At 46.0% G+C, this 21,027-nt stretch overlaps 1 protein-coding gene across 8 annotated transcripts in view; it reads left to right on the top strand.

The window, feature by feature from the left end:
- Positions 1 to 21,027, top strand: part of NMRK1 (nicotinamide riboside kinase 1) — a 665,849-nt gene that overhangs the window by 171,841 nt on the left and 472,981 nt on the right. For all 8 annotated transcript variants that reach the window (XM_069625832.1, XM_069625834.1, XM_069625835.1 and 5 more), the window contains one exon: positions 16,806 to 16,854. In XM_069625832.1, the coding sequence (XP_069481933.1) occupies positions 16,806 to 16,854 (49 nt within the window). The remainder of the gene's footprint in view (positions 1 to 16,805; positions 16,855 to 21,027) is intronic.

Raw genomic sequence — 21,027 nt, 5'->3', positions numbered from 1 at the left:
CGTAAAGATTTGAAACCTTTGTTTGAAATGGCACACATTGATGTGCATGGCCATTTGTATACTGGACGGTGTGGTTCTGCTGAATCGAGAGGTAATTCAGAGTTTTCAGAAGATAGTTTTGTAAGCAGTGTTTCTTGTTCCATGATGGTAGTATTGATTTTCTCATACCTTCGTCCACTGCTATGGATGGCAATTGTGTTTGTTTGATTTTGTTGGTATGCTTCTTCATTTAAATATGGCTCTGTGGTTGTTGTGTGACTCCATTCACCACCACAAACATGGAAAAAAAATGTTTTTGTAGATATTCCGTTTATTGCTGAGTTTCATTTTTAGTTTGGTTCTTAGTTTTGTTAGTGCTTTCATCCTTTTTAACACTAATATGAACAACTTCCTTTTGAGAAGGATTGCACTGTCACGAGTGCTTGTAGAATTAATTTTCTACGGTATATTTTAAGGGGTGAGGATGATTTTGGTCCTCTTCTTCGTAGACTCAGAAGGACTCTGTGACGAAACATTTTTGCTAAAAATACTTTTTTACTATGGGTTCTTCGTACACTCTCAGGATTATAAGAAACATTGTTAGCTGTACTGGCAGCCTTTTTTTGACAACATTTCTGTGTTTTGTGACACTTTTTGATGGAGGAGGTACAGTTTCGGTAGTTGAGACTTCTTTTATTATGTTACCCAACTCCATTAGGTGGTTTGTACCAAGATTCTCAACTAACTCTACAACAGGTGGATGCTTACATTGGGCACCTTTATTTTTATTTGCTCTAATTCCACGTTCCTTTCTACAGGGCTGCTTTTAGGTAGGCATTCTTTGGTGTCTGTTGAGAAAAAAAAGTATACTTTGGTCTGTTGTCCAATGTATATGTGCTGTGTGCATGTGTGAAGCTCTTTGGCATGGTGTGTGAACGCACAGTGACCTCTAACTATCATTTGGTAAGGCTACTTTACTGTTTGTATACTAGTACAATGTGCTTTAGATGAGAGTACAAAGTGCCCTACTTGTGACGAGAACCATTATTAATAACCGAAATGCTAAAAACTTGCTACCGCAACTTATTTTCACAATCTAACCTTCTAAGGATCTCCTGTGTTATTTCAGTACCAAACACACAGGGATTTGTCAGCCATTCCACCTGTAAACCTTTGTTCAATAAATGTATATTTGTAGGTAGAATGGTTTACAAATGAATTCTTCCTTTGGTGCCCAAAATAAAAAAATAGCCCACGCAGCCTCTTTAAGGAGTAGTTACAATATGAAGGTTGTACTGTACTTACTTTTATGTGCAAGATGACCAGGTTTCTTCGGATATGTCGTCTGCAGTGTAGATGCTGTTGATTCTCAGGAGAGTAGTCTTCACTGTGACTTAAAAAAACAATATCAATTACTTTGTGTGTTTGCAGCCGTCATGATACTGCAGACTTTACTTGTACTTCTTTCGTCAGAGGATTCAACTTTCATATTTCAACCCAGTCTACGTGCACATTTCACTTCTCTCTGTGCAGTCTTTGCATACTACTTTCAATATGGTACTTGAAAGTCCTTCAAAATAACTACATTTTTTAAGGGTTTACAAATGCCTTATTCTTTAAAAGTGTAGTATGCATAGGAGAGAGTTTTGTATGCGATAGGACAAAGTAGTAGATAGGCAAACATTTTGTACTTCTTAATGAAAAGCACGATGTCCAAAAATCGGGAGACCCTCCGAAGGACATGTCAGCACCAGAATCGGGAGTGATTACTATTCTCATACGATCACATTGTAAGTAGCATTACTGTTGGCAGTACAGAGTACAGAACTCTGACATTTTCACATACAAAATTGAGGTCTGCCCTAAATAATACTTCTCTACTCACACGCTTTTGGCGGGTGTCACCCGCCTTGTAAAGTGCAGACACACCCGCCAAGCCTCCTGCACGGCCATTCATTCCAATGAGCGTCTCACCCGCCAAAAACAAAATCGGCTGATTTCACCCGCCTTTCAGACAAAAATGGTTGAGAGCTATGCCTAAATGGGCATGCTGGCAACGTATGTACAGGTTATGCAGAAGACAGTAAGCAGTCGTGCAATTTGTTAATGACAAATCAGAAATCTTGCACTTTAAAAGGGGGAGCGTTGTTATGTGTTCCCTATGGAAATTTTGCGGCATTATTTTGTCTATTTTAAATCATAAGGCTTCCACATGTACTCTGATTAAAATGTACATACCTGTACTCTATACTGATGCATGTGCACATGCATGGAGCTGTACGTAGAAATTCGCAATCTTTGCACAGTAGCTTGTGAAGTAGGTGCTTTGCAATGGTATGTGATTTCCATTAAGAATCATCAACAGTAATTTTGAAGTGCGCAATATTGATGACGGAGTTAAAATTAGCGATGTTCTATGTGATTGGTGGATGATTGTGCGCCCGCTTAGTTGTGTCCAATGAGTGACTCGCTTTGGTACCGCTGTAAAAAGGGTGGAAGGACTGGGTAAGAGTTACGTGCCGCATGTAGGCAACGCTTGTCCGATGGTAGGGCGTGTCACATACGGGTTTCTACAGCAAATCCTGCATGGAAAGACGACTGTAGGCATCACAGCCAATCAGATGTTCACATTACTCTTTTGTGTCGAAAGACGGTGCGCACACTGAAAATGGCAGAGGTGCAGAGGGACAGGGTTTTGCTGCTTGGAGACATTTTTGTGCAAGTCTTACAACACTATGCCGCGAGTAGGCATGTGGCACACCATTTCGATGTGCGAGGAGTGGAGGTGGTGTGGAGCGCTGACACTGATGGCAATGCTGCGGCAATTCTGCAAGTTTGCAGAGACATGCGTAGAATGACCACTCCCCATGTGGTAATTTTGCACTACAGTGCTTGCCACTTGGGATACCTGACTTCACGTACTTTGTTGGCAGTTTTGGCACATTTGGTTGAAGCACTCATGATCAACATCGAAGGTTATTTATTTTTTCTGATTTACTCCCAAGAGTACAGTGGAACAACACTTCTGTTTTCTGTCCAGATCAAAGCATCGGGAGGTGCATCATCAATCGCGGCATGCGTGCATTCATGCTATGAGTTGGTATGTTTTTTTATAGCCACGATAACATTTCTCCAAACAATGCGCATTACTTTGAAGGAGATGGTGTTGCGCTATCCTCTTCGGGAAATGCGATCTTCTTTTGGAAAATAAGGCTTGCTTTAGCGAAGGTTCTGTAATGTTTGCAAGAGTAAAGCAAGGACAAAAAATACAAAAAAACACATAAAATACCACATGTCTGTACGATCTGTGGCCAAAAATAAAAAAAAACAGCTCTTTTCAGAGCCTACCTTAAAGGGGAAAAAGGGGACTAGTACTTTAATGTACTGTCGTCACGCTCTGATCCTGTACATGTCCGCGAACATGACGGTAGCTAGCAGCCAGCACATACCACCACCGGGGATTGAAGGGTGGAGCCGCATGTAAATGAAAATGAGCTGAGCTGGGGATTGGTCCATAAAGTTCAGTAGGTGTGTTCTGACCGATGTACTTTAGTAAGACCGTCTTCTCCCTCACAGGACACCACACAGCCATGGCTTTCCATGCTCAAAAACAGATTACTGGATTGTGGGAGACTCATGGATACATTGGTTGAAGGTGCATGCAGAAAGCTGCAGTTTATCTACAAATCTCGGATTTCCACATGCGGAAGTGCACTGGCATGGCGTGCGTGGCATGAGATGGCTGGACTTGGTACCTCTTTGTGTTACTTTACAGAGCGTCCTCCAGATATACTCATCATTCATTGTGGAGGAAACAGTTTAGGCCATGTATCTGGAATTTCTTTACAATTTGCCATGAAGGAAGGACTCGCGAAGCTCATGGACATGTTTCCAAATTGTCAAATAATTTTTTCCTGTATTGCCCAAAGACAAATATGGTTGCGTTCTTCTGCATTTGGTCCACAAATGGAGAAAGCGAGAAGCAATGTGAATAAGGCTGTGTGTGCCTTTTTAAGAGATTTTGGCATGTCCTCTTTTCACAATGAAAACATTTTGTTTCGTAGCAGTTTCATTTTCCGAAGAGATGGAGTCCACCTCACATATGCTGGCAATCAGATGTTTCTTCACAATTTACAAAATGCAGTGCACCTTCTTTTGCAATCACACTAACCTATCTGACAATCCATTTTCCCCAATTCACTGTTTTTGACCCACACAACACACCACCAAAAGGCTCTTTTCAGAGCCGCCACTTACTCCCAACGTACACTTTATTGCGTTTGCTCCACTTGCACCCTCCCTTTTTCCCCCTCTACGATTGTCCGCAAACTTTTGCTGAACTCCGCTGGGGTCTACGGCCTTCACTTCAGTTCTATTCTTACACTGAGAAAGGCGGCTCTGAAAAGGTGCTTTTTCTGTCATTTTTGTTGTTTTTACATTCATTGATTAACAGCACTCGACACACTAGGAGAAGAGGTGAAAGGAGGGTAAGGAAGGGACACCAGCCACAGGGATAAGAAAGGGCAACTGAACAGACAAATATTAAGGGTGATCTTTATTTAGGTAAGGAGCAGATCTTCTGGTGCTCGGTGACTGCAGCCTCAAAAGCACTTTGAAAACTCTCCCTCCTGCAGAGTACTGCGTCACAATACGTGCACACTACTGTCACCTTTGAAAGGTAAGGGTCCACAGCATTGCGAATGGCTTGTGAAGCAGCTGGAGGGAGGAACTCCCCCACAGGAGTGTCTCTTGTGGTGGGATTCGGATTCCGAGGATGCTGTGGAGGAACTCAAACATCTACGCTCTTCACATGGCACCACCTTGCGAACCTCCGCAGTGTGGAACGAAGTGAGGTGTCGCTTCATGGTTGTCGTACCAAAACTGTATGCTCCAAATCTCCGGCGACTCAACACCACATCACACTGGTTATACTTCAGCAGGTTTGCACGTGCTTTTGGTACATTCCCATAAATGGAAAACAACTGCCACACCCACGACTCCTGCTGAGTGCTCCTAGTGCGGAGTTCAGTTCCTCCACTTCATTCTCTTCCTCAATCTCTACACCCTCAACCATATATCTCTCTGCAAGCCCTTGGTGAGGTGGTGATGGTGGCGGGTTTGGAGGTGGTGCAGAGGCTAATAACCCAACAGCAGCCATGGAAGCCATACCGATTAGTTTCCTTTTGGTCACTACAGCAGTAAAGGCAACGCACCTCAATCTGCTATAACTAGAAGGACAATGAAGACGCCCTCGGGGGTGTGGCCTTTTGTAGGGGTGCAGGGGTGTGCCTCGTGACCATCTTCATCCCCACAAAGTGGTACACACATTTTACACAGCAACTCCTGAGGTGGCCTATTGTTTGGGATGTGTGAAATTACATTTTTACACTCCACAGTACTTTGCCTTGTGTCTAAAAGTTCATTTTTATTGTTGCGGAAGCACACAAACTGCAGAAACTAGTTCCCACGCTCAGCATAGGTGCGGTCACAAGATGACGTCCTCAACACATCCACCCCTGTAATGAAAGTTCCCTGGACAGCAAATGCAAAGAATCAAACATGCGCACAAGTGTCCTATGGACAGTGTTCGGGTTCTCAAAATACTTCAAAGTGCGACACAAGTGAGACGGACAGGTAGGAACTGGCGCAATGTACACAATCCTTACGTTTGTACTGCGCATGTGCACGCATGCTATGTTCACTGTACGGACAGTTCCTGTGTCCTTAGGACAACTCCATTTTGTTTGCCTACGAACTTGCCAGCCACCGTGCCTGTTCTACGACGGCACCATTTTGACTGCGCCCAATACGGACCGCTATACTGTCTTTCACACACTCCCTTTTTACTCATTTGCACCCATTCCAGACACCTTGTGTATTCTACGACCATGTATTATCTCGTTTCCAAGCGGTACGCCAATGTAGTATATCCTTTGGACACCCCTTTCTGTTTATGTACGCACATTTTGAAAAGATGGTGCACTCACACATCACATCCGTCTTACATCACATTAGACAGCACCCACATTCCATTGCTTGCGGATAGGTCGAACATGTGTGCTGGTCGCGAACATTTTACGTCTTTTAAAAAAAAATCTGCACACACACACTTTCTCTACAACTAATACACAAAAACATTTCAAACACACACACACACACACACACATCAATCTAAAGAAATAGCGAGGGAAGCGGACACGGAAACAAATATGGGGGAATTAGGATTCAACACAGGCTGGTTATGAGAAGATTTGTGAGGGGAAGAAGGGATGGATATTTCGTCAAAACGTCTATTTTCCTGTTAAAGGTTTGGGGATAGTTCACTAGGGAATGGAGAAGCAGGGCAGGTGCAGGTGGGGCAATGATAACGAACTTTTCCTCTCACACAGTTCTCCACAAACTCCCGTAAACTTTGAAAATTGTTGTTGAATGTGTCCATTTTCTGCTCTATCCTTTTTATCCTGTCTTCTTCTGTCTCGTTTGTTGCCCTTTCTTCTTTTCTTTGCTGTTGCTGGTCTGTTTAAAAAAAAATACATAGGTTGAATGCCTCTAAAATACTGGTCACTATTTTGCATATGCAGAGCACTCTGTACCATTATTGGCGCTGTCTTCAGACATTTCGTCATGTGAGAAATGCTCCTCCAGCCACTCCAAAGTACTTGCCATTTCTGAGTCAAAACAACAGAACGAAATTACTATGTATGCACTACATACCACAAAAAATCACCCATATAAAAACATCAGATTTCCATATTTACTTATTACTACTTATAATATCTTTATGTCCTTCTTCTACATTGCACATTTTTTCTGTAAGACAATAGTACATTTTCAGTTATCCCCCGCCTCTTTGGGTAATGTTGATGCTGTCCAACCCCGTCCGTAAACAGGCGCTCAGTCCGTCCCTTTCCAATATCATTAAGGAGGGGGTTCTGTATGTTCTATGTTAAATCTATGTCAAGTCCGTACACTATACTACATATCTTTCATAATCATATGATTACAGTTTATATTCTGCTGAACGACTTCATTGCCACAATTTCATGCTTAAGTTCCAAAAGCCTATGCAATTCCCTACAAAAAAAACGTTGTTACGGGGACGTTATGGTTAAGTTGTCCTCCCAAAAACCAGTTAAATTCACTACAAAAAAAACTTTGTTGAGGGGACGTTATGGTTAAGTTGCCCTAACAAAAACCTGTACACTTCCCAAAAAAAAAGTTCCACCTCCCCTTTATGCTTCAAATTAAAACCGAAAAACCCCTGAAATTCGACAGTTATGGTAAACTAAGCCCCCAACTCTGCCACCACCCCTGTGCACTGCAAACACTAACACACAGACCATGAAAAATGTCATCTCAAATGTCAATGATGACATCAATGACGACATCACTTGTTTAGCCCCTTTCTTTTCCTTCCCTGCCATACATATATATGTACATTCAGTAAAAAACTATCACTAAAGGAATGTTATACTTCACAGTGCAACGAAACACCACTGCACATTCCCCCATTATAGTAAGCTAAGCAACCATAACTCGCACCATCTACGTGCATTGCTAACACTAACACCCAGGACATCAAATATGACCTCACAAATATCATTGATGACATCACGCAAATATCTTCAATACCACTTGTGTATGGATGGCACTCGCATATATCTGAGGGTGGATAATAGTGCTGAGTCCCTGTACAATAAAGTGCAATGTATTGAGGAAGTGGTTTGGTGGATGGCAACCAATAAGCTTTAGTTGAACTCAAACAAAAGTGAGCTTATCCTCTTTGGGCGAAAACATCTTCTGGATGACCCCACATGCATTCCACCTCTGCCCTGCATTTTTGGCATACCAATTACCTTTTCTTCTAAGGTCTAGAATTTAGGATGTTTATGGCGGTCGAATTTAGGCTATGACCAACGAGTAGGAGCAAAGTTACAATCTATCGATCATTCATTACGTTATCCCAACATGCTCTCCCTTTTATATCATTAAAAGATCATGCTGTTTTGGTGGGTGCTCTGGTGAATTCCAAGCTGAATTATGGGCATAGCACTCTTAATGGGGGATTTGGTGGGCACCATTGAAGAACATAAAACCCAACAAAACGTCTAATGAAGTAATCCCCAGATCTGTTGACGCATGGTGTAGTAACTACTACTGGATTAAAACCAATTAATGCTAAGATATAAAAATGAACTTCAAATCTTCTTCATGTACATCTTTTTATTGGTGCAGCTGTTATGAGAAATCTGAGGGTTTGCACTCTTATTCCCCATAGATCCTCTGCACAGGTGGCCAGGGAAAGTCCATTGCTCCTGGATCCCGACCCTGGGGGTGGACAAGCGAGGGCGACAAGCTAGGGCGGATCACCTGGGTGGACGATCTGTGGGGACTGGGAGTGGGATACCCTTGGGAGAGACATGGTACCCCCTTTTCGTAATAAGACCAAACCAATCAACCCCCGTCTTAATGGGGTATTAAAAACCGCCTCCCCTGAATTATTCATGCATGACTACAAAAAGTACTGAGACGAGGAAGAGCAAACTGAGCAGTGAAGACAAGTTGCTTTCACCACTTAGGTACTTGGACAAAGAAGAGGCCTGCTGAGAGCAGTAGAGGTCAGGCACGTCCCTTTAATGATGATCAGTCAGGGCTAATGTTGAACTCCTAGCTGCAGCCTGTTAAAGGGCTGCAGGTGTATGAAAAGCCCCACCAAATGAGTGTAAGTGAGGTAATGGTGACAGGAGCAGTGGCTGTGAATTTTCTGCAGCACAGAGGCCAAGAACAGCAGTGAGGAGCTGGCCGTGTGCATCACGCTTATGGTTCGGGTATGAGTGGACTGAGAGCTGGGGCTCAGTGGAACCAATGAAAGCGTGAAAGGGGTGCCGTGCAGGACGGCTCTCCTTTTTCCTATTGATCAAGCAGCTCGTTCTCCTAGGGCCAGAAGACAACCCAGGAGTGCCTGGGGGGCATGAGGTGCAGCACTGAAGCAAAGACCCAAAGGCTGGAAGACCTGCGCTGCAGGAACTCGCATCAATGCAATCGATGAGTTTATAGACCAACAGCAATCCGGTATGCGAGTGTTTGATGCTATGCGTGAGGATATTTTGTATGAGAGTAGTCACGTGAATGAAAGGCATGTTTTTGAAGGTCTCTGATTAGAATCCTTACCAACCAATGAACATTAAGACTTGTAAACTTGTAAAAGCAGAGTGAATACTTTGTTATGGAGTGGTCGCATGCAGATGAAAGCATGTTGTCGAAGGTCTTCGAACGCTGGGCACATATAAAGGCCAATTATAAAGACAGATTACAATACATAGCAAATTGAACAAGGACACCAAAGTTACTTACCTTGCAACCTTTACACCTTACTGAAGTGCTAAACGGAAAAGAATATTTAAACCATAAATATGCACCATTTCGAGGGAATTGGGTCCTCCGACGTATTCCATATCTATGACAGTAATCACCACAGCTGTGCTGCTTCGGAAAATCTTTTGCCATCTGCGTCCTGCGTCGATACGCCGTCCTCGAGGACCTCCTCCGACAGCCGACGTCATCAGATGTTATAAGTAGGACGCACGACACCTGTAGCCTCAGTTCCGTTTTTTCTGCGAACGTGTTCGCTTCGGAGATCTCGGCATGCCTCGACTCTTTGGAGTTTCTGTTGTTTCTCGGTTCTTCAAACCTGTTCGTTTGGTGAAGTTTCTTCTTCGTGAAGGATGTCTACCTCGTCTTCCACCCCGCGTCCGGGCTTTACGAAGTGCGGGGACTGTGGGCCCAAGATGTCGGTGACGGACTCGCACAACGCCTGCCTCTGGTGCCTCGGGGAGGCCCATGACATGGATGACTGTGTCGACTGCCAGTCGCTCACGTCCAAAGCCTTGCGGGAGCGCATGAAGAAGTTGTCGGTAGGTAGGGTGTCCAAGCCATGGAAGTCGAGGTCTGCTGGGCTTTCGACGGACGATTCGAGAGGTGACTCTCCGCATCGTCGTCGGAAGTCCAGTGGGTCTCGCTCCCGGAGTCGGTCCTGCCACTCCTCTGCCTCTTCGAGGCACTCCCGGAAGCGCCGTCATCGGTAACTTTCCCTGTCCACATCCGAGGACTCCGCCCGTCGGCGGGTCGCTTATCCCACCATGCATGCGACGCCAGAGGAATGGGCTTCCTTCGGGCAGAAAATGTTAGCGATTCTCGAATCGCAGGGCACCGGTCCGTCCGCGCCTCCGAGTGGGGTCGGTCGTGATCGGTCGAGAGACACCGCTCGCACGCCTTCGGGCTCGGGTGGTCGGCACGATTCGCGGGAGAGGCCCCGCTCGGACAAGGGGAATCGTGAACGTCATGCCCGGTCCAGGTCCCGGTCCTCGATGCGCTCGAGACCGTGTGAACCTGTGGTGTCTTCGAGGAAGACGTCGACGCCGGTGGCACCAAGGTCGTCGACGGACTCTTTCGAGGCCCCGCCTCCGAAGAAGTCGTCGGCGCCATCGGCGCCCAGGCTGTCGAGGGACACGCTCGGGGTTCTGGCCTCGAGGCCTGTGTCGACGCCATCGATGCTGTCGGCGCCGCGTTCGGCGTCAACACCGATTCACTCGACGCCTTTCGAAGTTTTGTCAACGGGGGTACCCCGGGGCTCGGTGGAACCCCCTAGAAAGGCTCTAGCCAAGGTAAAGCATGGCTTTGGTTCACATTCTGTGCCTTCTTACTGCCATCTTGAGTTTATTTCAGAGGTGGATGAGGGCTCTGATGATGGCATGGTTCCTGATACGGTGCCAGACGAGATTCTCTCGGGCCATAGCCTGTTTGAGGACCTGAGGCAGTCCCTGCACGATGCGAGTGGGCTGGACACCTCTCCGGAGGTGGAGTTTTGTAGGCCTGAGCCTGGCGCTCATGCCGTCTCCGCATACCGGCGCCTTATGTCTAGGGTCACCGAGTACTTGGGATGGTCTGCTCCCCCGGGGGAGTTTCTTCAGGATGACCTTACGGATATCCTCGACCTTGGTCCACCAACTGACCCGGTACTGCCGTTTCATATGGCTCTACAGAGGAGGGTGGTAGCGGCTTGAACTGCTCCAGAGAGTCTTCCGGCAGTGGGCAAGTCTTTGCCGTGAAAATACCACCCAGCCAGTAGCAACCCCTGCTACTTGTCCAAGCACCCCACTCCGGAGAGTTTGGTGGTGCAGGCGGCTACGGCCCCGGCAAAGCAGGGGTCGTATCCTACCATCCCTCCTGATATGGACGACGAGCGTTTTGACGGCTGGGCGATGAAAGTTTTTTCTTCAGGGGGTATGGCGCTTCAGGCTGCCAACTCCGTATGTGCTTTGTCACGTTTCACGCACACTCTGTGGAACTGTGTTTCCTTAGCGGCTGAGCATATTCCCGAAGGGGACGAACGGAATTGTTTCCTTGCCATGGTTCAGGATGGCAAGGATGCCATGTGTGAGGCTGTTCAGTCGGGTTTGGATATCGCAGATTGCGTCAGCCGGTCCATGGCGGTTAGCACCGTGATACGCAGGTTTGCGAGGTTGCGGAAGTCGGGGTTTGCTCCTGATGTGCAGGCCCGGCTTCTCAACATGCCCTTTGATGGGGAACATCTTTTTGGCAGCAAGGCTGACGAGAGCCTTGAGCGGTTGCAGACCACAAAAGCTGCAGCGAAGTCGTTGGGCGCTGTAGTTCAAAACCCTCTGCCTTTTCATCCTTGGGGGACAGCAATGGAGGGGAGGTTCCTTTCGTTATTACTCATCCTTTGGTAAAGCGAGAGGAACTGCCAGTCAAAGGAGCCACCGTAGGAGTGCCAGAGGTGGAAAACAAGGTACTCGAAGTGCCAAAGCCGCTCAGGCAGTTGCCTCTTTGCCCTCAGGCAACGCCGCAGCCGCTTCAGCTCAGTCATGAGGCCATGTCCCATGGTTCGCCGGTTGGGGGAAGGCTGGCGCAGCATCTTGCAGAGTGGCGCGCCATTACTTCAGATGTGTGGGTTCTGGAGATCGTACCCCACAGCTACTGTCTTCCTTTCCGGCAGAGGCCTCAAGACAATCCACCGGAGAATCTCTCTTTGAAGAGTCCGGATCCGCTCCTTGCCCAAAAAATTCAATCCCTGCTGGAGAAAGGCGCCATAGAACTGGTGCCTGTAGCGGAGAGGAACAAGGGATGCTATTCCCCATATTTTTTGATTTCCAAGAAAGAAGGGGGATTGAGACCCATCATGGACTTGCGCGGTTTGAACAAACTCCTCAGGAAGGACAAGTTCAAGATGGTTACTCTCTCTCAAGTCCTCCAGGCCCTTCAACTTCAGGACTGGTTGGTGTCTCTCGACCTCAAGGACGCTTATTTTCATGTGCCGATACATCCAAAGTACAAGAAGTACCTGAGGTTTGCGGTTGGCGATTCGCACTTTCAGTTTCGGATCCTGCCGTTCGGATTGACCTCTGCCCGAGGGTCTTCACCAAGCTCATGGTAGTGGTGGCAGCGCACCTTAGGAAAGGGGGGATTCACGTCTACCCCTACCTGGACGATTGGTTGATCAGGGCGCGCTCGCCTGAGCAAGTCCTGGATCATCTGTCCGTCACCTGCCACTTCCTCCACAAGCTGGGCTTCTCTCTCAACTTAAAGAAGTCCCCTTTGACACCGACTCAGAGGCTCCAGTACATCGGAGCAGTGCTCGACACGTCCCTGAGGCAGTGTTTTCCTCCCCAGGTGAGGGCTCATCACATTCAGCAGATGGTGCACAAGTTTCAGCTTACCCAGAGTCTCCCAGCGGTCGAGTTCTTGAGATTGCTCGGCCTCATGGCATCCTGCATTCTTCTGGTGCCAGAGGTCAGGTTGCGGATGAGATCTTTGCAATGGGCACTCAAGCTCCAGTGGTCTCAGTCCTCCGGCAGGATGTCGGACCCTGTTCAGGTGCCGTCCTCGGTCGCCCAGGACCTTCTGTGGTGGGCCGACAAAGGCAATCTGATGAGGGGGCTCCATTTTGGCTACCCTGGCCAGAGCTGCCGATCGTGACGGTCGCATCCCTCACGGGATGGGGAGCTCATGCCAACGAGTTGACAGTCAGCAGTCGTTGGTCTCTGTCGGAGTCCAGACTCCATATCAATCTGTTGGAGCTGAGGGCCATCAGGCTAGCCCTATAGGCTTTTCTGCCGACTGTGCGAGGAAAGGATGTCCTGATCCTGACGGACAACACGGTGGCCTACCTCAACAAAAGGGGGGGGGGGCAGAGTCACTTCCTCTGTGCAGGAAGGCGATGCAGCTCTGGTTCTGGGCAATCCAGCAGGAAGTTTCGATCTCGGCAGTTCATCTGGCCGGAGACGAAAACGAGATGGCGGACGCTCTGAGCAGGCAGAGCACGATCTCTCACGAGTGGGAATTGGCACAGGTGATTCTCCTGGAGATCTTTGCCCTTTGGGGGGCCCCTCAAGTGGATCTCTTCGCCTCCAGTGTCAACCGGAAGTGCAAGAGGTTCTGCTCGCGGGAATTTCCTCCAAAAGAAGCCTTAGGAGATGCATTTGTGGCGGAGTGGTGGTTCCCACTGCTGTACGCGTTTCCTCCAGTCCCCGTCATCCCGGAAGTACTGCGGAGGTTACAGAGGTTCGTTCTCGGATGATCCTCATTGCTCTGGCGTGGGCCCGGAGGACGTGGTATCCGGACCTTCTCGACTTGTCTGTCTGCCCTCCACGTCGTCTTCCCTACCGAGACGATCTGCTCTCACGGGAGGGGGGTCAGGTTCTCCATCCAGAGGTCAGATCCCTCAACCTTCACGCTGGGTTTCTGAAAGGTTGAGGTATAAGGATTGGGACCTCCCTGAAGACGTGATGGAGGTGTTGCTCTCGGCCAGACGGCCAGCAACAAAGTCCCTGTACCGTTGCCGTTGGCGTAAGTTCTGCGACTAGTGCAGGGTTAACAATGTGGATCCTTTTGTACGTGGCATTCCCATGGTTCTGTCTTTTTTGCTTTCTTTGGCCCACAGGGTCTTGCAAGTAGGTACTGTTAAAGGTTACCTGGCGGCACAGTCCATATTTAAGCGCTCATCTGAAGAGTGTTCCTATTTTAAAATTCCTTTAATTTCTCAGTTTCTGAAAGGACTCACTAATGTGTTCCCTCCGTCACCTTTCCAGGTGCCCGGGTGGGATGTGAACGAGGTTCTCAAGTTTCAGATGGGTGCTCCGTTTGAGCCTTTGCATTCATGCCCTTTGAGACTGTTAACTCTTAAAACTGTATTTTTTGTTGCAGTCACTTCTGCTCGCAGAGTGAGTGAGTTACAGGCACTTTCAGTTAAGCCACCCTTCACTGTGTTTCATAAGGACAGGGTTGTCCTTAGAGTTCGTCCTTCCTTTCTTCCGAAGGTGGTGTCGGAATTTCATTTAGGCCAGAAGGTTCTTCTTCCGGCGTTTTATCCTCCTCCACATCCTGGTAAGGAAGAGGAGAGGCTCCATAGGCTTGTTCCTAGGAGAGCGTTAAGCTTTTATATTGCACGCATGTCCCGGGTCAGAGTGGACGATCAACTCTTCATTGGTTACTCTGGAAAGCGTTTGGAACTAGCTGTGATGAAACAGACTTTGTCTCGCTGGATTATTTTGGCTATCTGAGTGTTACCGCTTGGTGGGTAAGGACCCACCGGTCGGCTTATGCCCATTCTACCAGGGGTATGGCTGCCTCTACTGCCCTACAGAGGGGTGTTGCTATTCGTAACATCTGTGATGAAGCCACCTGGGCTTCGGTACATACTTTTGTATGTCACTACTCCCTCGATTCCATCCGGGGGCAGGATCTGGCCTTTGGCAAGGCGGTCCTTTACTCTGCAATTTGATTGGGCATTCTAAATTTCTGTTTCTAAATTCTTTTCCCACCTCCTTGCATTGGTACTGCTCTGGGAGTCTGTCATAGATATGGAATACGTCGGAGGACCCAATCCACTCGAAGAACAAGATACTCTCTTACCTGGTAACGTTCTTTCGATGGGATGGTCTGACGACGTATTCCATATCGCTCCCTCCCTGCCTTCCCTGCTACAGAATTTCTTATGCGATTGCAGCTTACGTTTCCACAAGGCTTTGTGTGTCAGACTGGCAGAAGACTGGTGCCACACGTTCTGGGAAAAAAATACAACTGAGGCTATGGGTGTCGTGCATCCTACTTATAACATCTGGTGACGTCGGCCATTGGAGGAGGTCCACGAGGACGGCGTATCAACGTCATCGACGCAGGACGCAGACACCGAAAGATTTTCCGAAGCAGCACAGCTGTGGTGATTACTGTCATAGATATGGAATACGTCGTCGGACCATCCCATCGAAAGAACGTTACCAGGTAAGAGAGTAACTTGTTCTTTTAATACTGCACTGAAGGAAAATCCTTTTTTATGACGAAAATAAGAGAAATTGAGCTTTTTTTTCCATACAACTGAATACACCATGTGCTAAATTCCTAAAGTGAAGGAAACTTACATTGCAAGCAACTTTCAAATATGTCATTTCTACCCAACAATTAAGTATTATTACAAAGAAGATAATGAATAATGAACTAAAAAGTGAGTGCAACTTTAACCACACCAGCAAACCCAATGTGCATTCTTTGTAACTTTGGGAAGTGAAATTTAAGAACTTTAAAAGGTGTATTTAACTGAACTAAATTAAAATGGTGAATTTAACTGAACTGTCAATTTCAAACAAAACCTTTTTGAGGTACAAAGACCAGTAATAAGCAGAGGGTGCAAGTGTGGTGCAGAACATTAAGCAGACACCCTCATATTAATACACCATTGAACTTGTATCTTGGGGAAGGGATCCATGAGATTGGAACTGTTTATTTGTCCTGAGGACGGTGCCTCAGGATATTTTTTGTTTTGAACTGTGTTTTGGAACCTGGGGAAGGGAACCCTGAGTCCTGGAAAAAAACTAGATTACTTTGGAACTCAAGGTAATCCTAAAACTTTTTGTAAAAACTGCTTCATACTTGGGGAAGGGAGAGGAAACAAAGTTGCAAGCTGAACCTAGCTCCGAACCTTATACTGATCACTGTTTTGTTCGTTACTGACATCCCTACCCATTGCATAAGATTAGTTGTGAGGGCAAGGATAAGTTTTGGACACACATTCCTAAATTGAACTTGTTTAATTTGACTTTCCTTCGTTTTGGTAGTATAGGGTAAAATGGGCGTTTCTCCATCCTGACATTTGAGTTAATAAAAGTGTTTGCTTTGAACTTTTAATCCATTGTCTATGTCTTACTGCAAGAAGCCCTCACACTGTGTAATTCTTTTTACAAAGCAGCAGAGACCAGTGCGGATGCATTTCGGACTGACCTGCTCAAGCAGCCACATACTTTTTATATATGCTTTCTGAACATGGGATTTGAGGCTGCACTTAACATATGATGGCAGAACCTTACATATGATGATTTAACAGGCAGATTATGGAATTATTGGGGCTCCTGAGGCTGCATTCGACATATGATGGTAGCACTGGCAAGTTTATACCTTGCATATGGTTAATTATTCAGATATATAATGGAATTGCCTTTCATGTGGCGACAGTCAAATCTGTTGGCTTTGCTAAGTCATGTTTATTTAAATTATAGGATGCCCAATCTTTAACACAACTTGACACTTTTCTGCTTTTCACGCACGCGTGTGTAGCAATCTCACAAATTGCCAAGATGTTTTGCCATTTTGTCTTTACTTGACATTTGTATTGGAAACATAAGTTTAACACACCTTCTTTACAGTAGTACACATTGTAAACATAGCACAACATGGTATTTGATGAATACAAAATTAAGATGTTGGTCTTTTTTGTTTTTTGCCTTTTATTTTTTCTCATTTAATTCCTTTAATAGCCGGAATCCGAGGTGGATGTCGATGACAATGGATTTAAACAGTATGATGGTAAGTAGTAATTAAGTAAAAGACCGCATTTAATCACATGAACATATTTATGTATACATGTATTGGCTATTTGCGCTTGTGATACAAATGTAGTTTTTCTTTTTTACAAATGTACTGTAATGTCATTGGCTTTAGGAAACAAAAATATGTTCAAGATACTTTTTTTCCGAGTGACTTAATCAGAGACAGGGGCTTCCCAAATATTGCTGTTAAAAGAAATTATGTTCCAATGGGCCCCATGCCTTAGGAAGAAACCACAACCGGAGAGGATTGTTGCAGGAGTCGTCTGTTTAGAGAATAAATATGTTTTTAGACCTTTCCTAAATGGCATGCAATCATTGATCATTCTCAGCCAATAATCGAGCGACTTTACTTGAAAAATGTTACCTCCCCTTTTAACATGATGCATTCTTGAAATTTGAAACTAGCTCTGGGAAGAGAAACCGAGATAAGGGACTGAACTACATTTGTTAACTTTGTTCACAAGAAGGCTATGTTTTTACCTATAATAAACTGTGAGGGTCACAGATGGATGTGAAGTTTATCCATTCTGCTATTGACTTCTGCCTTTGAGACATTCGACCACGCAATCCTCAGAAGGATCTAAGAAATGGGGATAAGTAACAATGCACTACCATGGATAAAATCCTTCTTGACAGAAATAAAGGAAATCACCTAGTTACGACCCGTCAGCTCAACACCACACCTTTGAGATACCACAAGGCTCATCCCTCTCACCACTACTATTCAACATTTGCCTGACCCGACTAATGAAACTCATCAAAGGACATGGACTCACTTGATACAGCTATGCAGGTGATACACAAATCATTTACAAAATTAATATCAGACCAAGGCCAAACCCTTAACAACTGCATCTCACAAATCAATGGATGAATGAGCAGCCAGAGCCTTAAACTTAACCCAGACAAACTGAAATTATCACACCCATTAAACTCTCCATTCAAAATAACATGCCATGTCTGATTGAAATAGGAAATGGACTGGAAGCATCCAAATTAATTAAAAAGATTGGAATACTGATGCACAACAACCTACTACTAAATCCCAAGTCTATGCAATAGAAAAGAAATGCTTCTCGCACCATCAAACGGATACTAGCCTTTCTAACCTTCCCACACAGAAAACTTGCCATCATCTCTATAGTTATATCAAGAATACACTATTCCAACATCTACCTTGGAATGCCTGACTACCTCACCAAAAAACTGCAATGGCTGTAGAACTGTAGAGAGGCAGATGTGCATAGAGCCCACCCCCTCAACTCTGTCATATTGGAAGAATAGCAAGAGAACTTTGAGCATGACACCTGGTATCATCCCAAAACCACATCGAAGGTATGAGAGACGTTATGCACGGATACAACCCTCAAACTGATGTGGTAGATATGCCTGCAGACACCACTGGACAAAGATAAACTATAAGTAAAGTCTGACAGATGTAAAGTGACGTCATGAAGGAGAGAAGACACGTGGGCGCGATAAACCTGATGTACGAATATCTAGAGAATGACGATGTGACTAAAGTGATGAAGTAAACATATATGCAAAGATCAAGAAAACCATATGCACATAGAAGGTAAGTAACAAGAGATTCGGTAGATGTATTTACGCAGAAGCGCAAGGTAGATAAGACGATTTAGAAGCTTGCTAAAGTAGGAAATGTAACGCAAGTAAAGCAGTCATGTTGCGAAAAGGGACGTTGGCTTCGTAAAATAGTAAGCAAGAAGCCTCGAGGAGAAAGACCAAGGGTGCAGAGCTGATATGCGCTGGAATACTGATTTGTGCAAGAACAAAGGATATTTATTGCGCTCGGAATCAAGGATGCCGCAGCAAGAAGCAACTGCAAGGCACGAAAAGGAGTCGAAGAGGATAAGCCATGTGTGTAAGGCATATTTCTCTTAGATTAAGTAAAGGAGTGAATAATTGTGAGTACCAATGTAAATGAGAGGCCTGGCAACAAGGATTGTTGAACCAAACAAAACCTTTATTCAGGATGCAGGTATAACTGCTTCAAGCTAAAAGGCTCTTAATAAAGATTACTTCTTCCATCTGTAATAAGGATGAGGCTTCACAAAGGTGTAGCTAGTTCTCATAAGCCCACAGCGTCTCGGGTGCTCCTTCTCTCTTGGGTTCCTGCAAGGGAATGGAGAAGACACCCCCAGTCCGTCATTTGTCTCCACCTTATATAGGGGCTGGAGGGTTGTGAACCAATCTGGGAGGTATTCTTCAGGTAGTCTATAAAAGTTACCATAAACCCCGCCCCCTTTCTCTCGTAATGAAGGTTGCCTCCATGCCTGGTCCGCCAAGCCCGCGCAACCGAAAGGAACGCCGGCCTCCACATGAGCCGACACCGTTGCAGTCGCTGGACCTCTGCAACAAGAAATGAAGGGTGAGCCTTACCGGGGTTCTCCGTAATCCGGTACTCCCACTTGTTTCTCTGTCGCGGCTTTCCACTGCCATGTGAACGGAACTGCTCAATGGTAATCCAGCGGGCTGTTAGGGAGCATAACTGGTCTAATTGATGTTACCCTGCTGACATGAGAGTATATTTCTCGGGTGTAGGGGAGCGGGTCCGGCCGGCCGGGAGGCTTCTGTTCCGGTCTTCTCTAACCCCACCTTCCGAGGACTCGCAGCCATCAGCTGCCTGTGACCATGTATGTCCTCGCCATTGTTGTTCGACCCCCTTCGTTTGGTCTATGTCGAACGAACCATTCTTTCTTCCTTCCATTGCTCGGTGATTGTTCTCCTTTGATCTTCTCCGTTCCGTCGTGCCTCTGCTGGTGTCCTTTCTTCAGTGTTCCGTTCACAACCAAGTATTGAACAAAGATGCAGAAAGCATATGCAAGATGGAGCAACCAAGTCTCCAGAGGCCAAGGAGAGTAATAACACCCAATATAATTGAATCAAATAGCACTAAATAAAAGGACAGAATGGACGAAATCATGGTCTCCTCACAGGTGGTATGAGACCAGAAGACAAGGCGTATTCATAAAGCTCTAGACGAAGATAGCAATGTACCTTCACTCCGTTTAAAGTTCTGAGGAAGAGAACAGTCAGCACGCTTCCCTGCACTGCCTACTGCAAATTCGTGAGTACCTGTTATCATCTACAGATGTACCGCTGCTCTGACAGCAAACTTTACATCAGCCCGCTACTCATCTGATCTGATACCATGCTCTCTGCAAGTTCTTACCTAGCACCTGACGCACTTTTGACTTGATATCTGGGCGATACCCACACTCTCGCTATGTCCGATTCCCACCCCTGAGCTATAGTGTCACTCGGCGTGAGCCCCACAATTGTACTGTACCATCTATTTTGCTCGAATCCCACATCTTAACGGTATTATCTGCTATATGCACCATACTGCCACTATGCTTGATCCCCACACCTCAACAGTATGGGTGCCCAGTTTGTCCTCTCACATCTAAACTACATTGGTATTCTGCTCATTTCCCACATTTGAATCGTATTGTTATTTTAACTATGCCTGACACCCACATCTAAACTATATTTGCATTTTTTGCCGGTTTCTGATTTTTGAATCGTATTGGTGTATATTGCCTCTGCCTGACTCCCTAATCTAAACTGTATCTGCATTTTTTGCCTGTTTCCCATTTCGATTTGTATTGGTATCCTGCCAGTTGCATGATTCCCACATCTAAATTGTACTGGTGCTTGAACTGACTCCCACACCTGAACTGTACTGGTACTCTGTTCTCCCACATTCAAACCATATTGCTATATTGCTGCCCCCAGCCCACTGGACGATGGCGGTTACACAGCATCCAGCTCCCACCCACGTTCCTCCTACCCACTTCCTGCCATCGTTCTTCACCAAATCTATCATCACAGCAACCCATGCCATACATACCGGAGCTACCACACGCCCTAGATCCATCAGCACTAGAAACAAAATACTAGGTCTCTGCTCCAGACACCCGCTCACCACCCTACAGGCCCGCTCAGACACAACCACAGGCACACATATACTTGCAAAAAAACAAGCCCCACCCAGAACGCCCGCAGAGCCCCCGGTCTCTCTCTCACCCAAACCAGTTATCAATAACACTAAACCACCCCTTACCACTACTGATCTGCAATGTGCATTAATCAATGCCAGGTCCATTCCAGCACATGCCACCGAAAT

The sequence above is a fragment of the Ambystoma mexicanum genome, chromosome 6p, assembly GCF_040938575.1.
Source record: "Ambystoma mexicanum isolate Mex_15411 chromosome 6p, UKY_AmexF1_1, whole genome shotgun sequence".
Lineage (NCBI taxonomy): Eukaryota > Metazoa > Chordata > Amphibia > Caudata > Ambystomatidae > Ambystoma > Ambystoma mexicanum.
The sequence above is the reverse complement of the archived record's forward strand: the minus strand, read 5'-3'. Positions and strand labels throughout refer to the sequence as shown.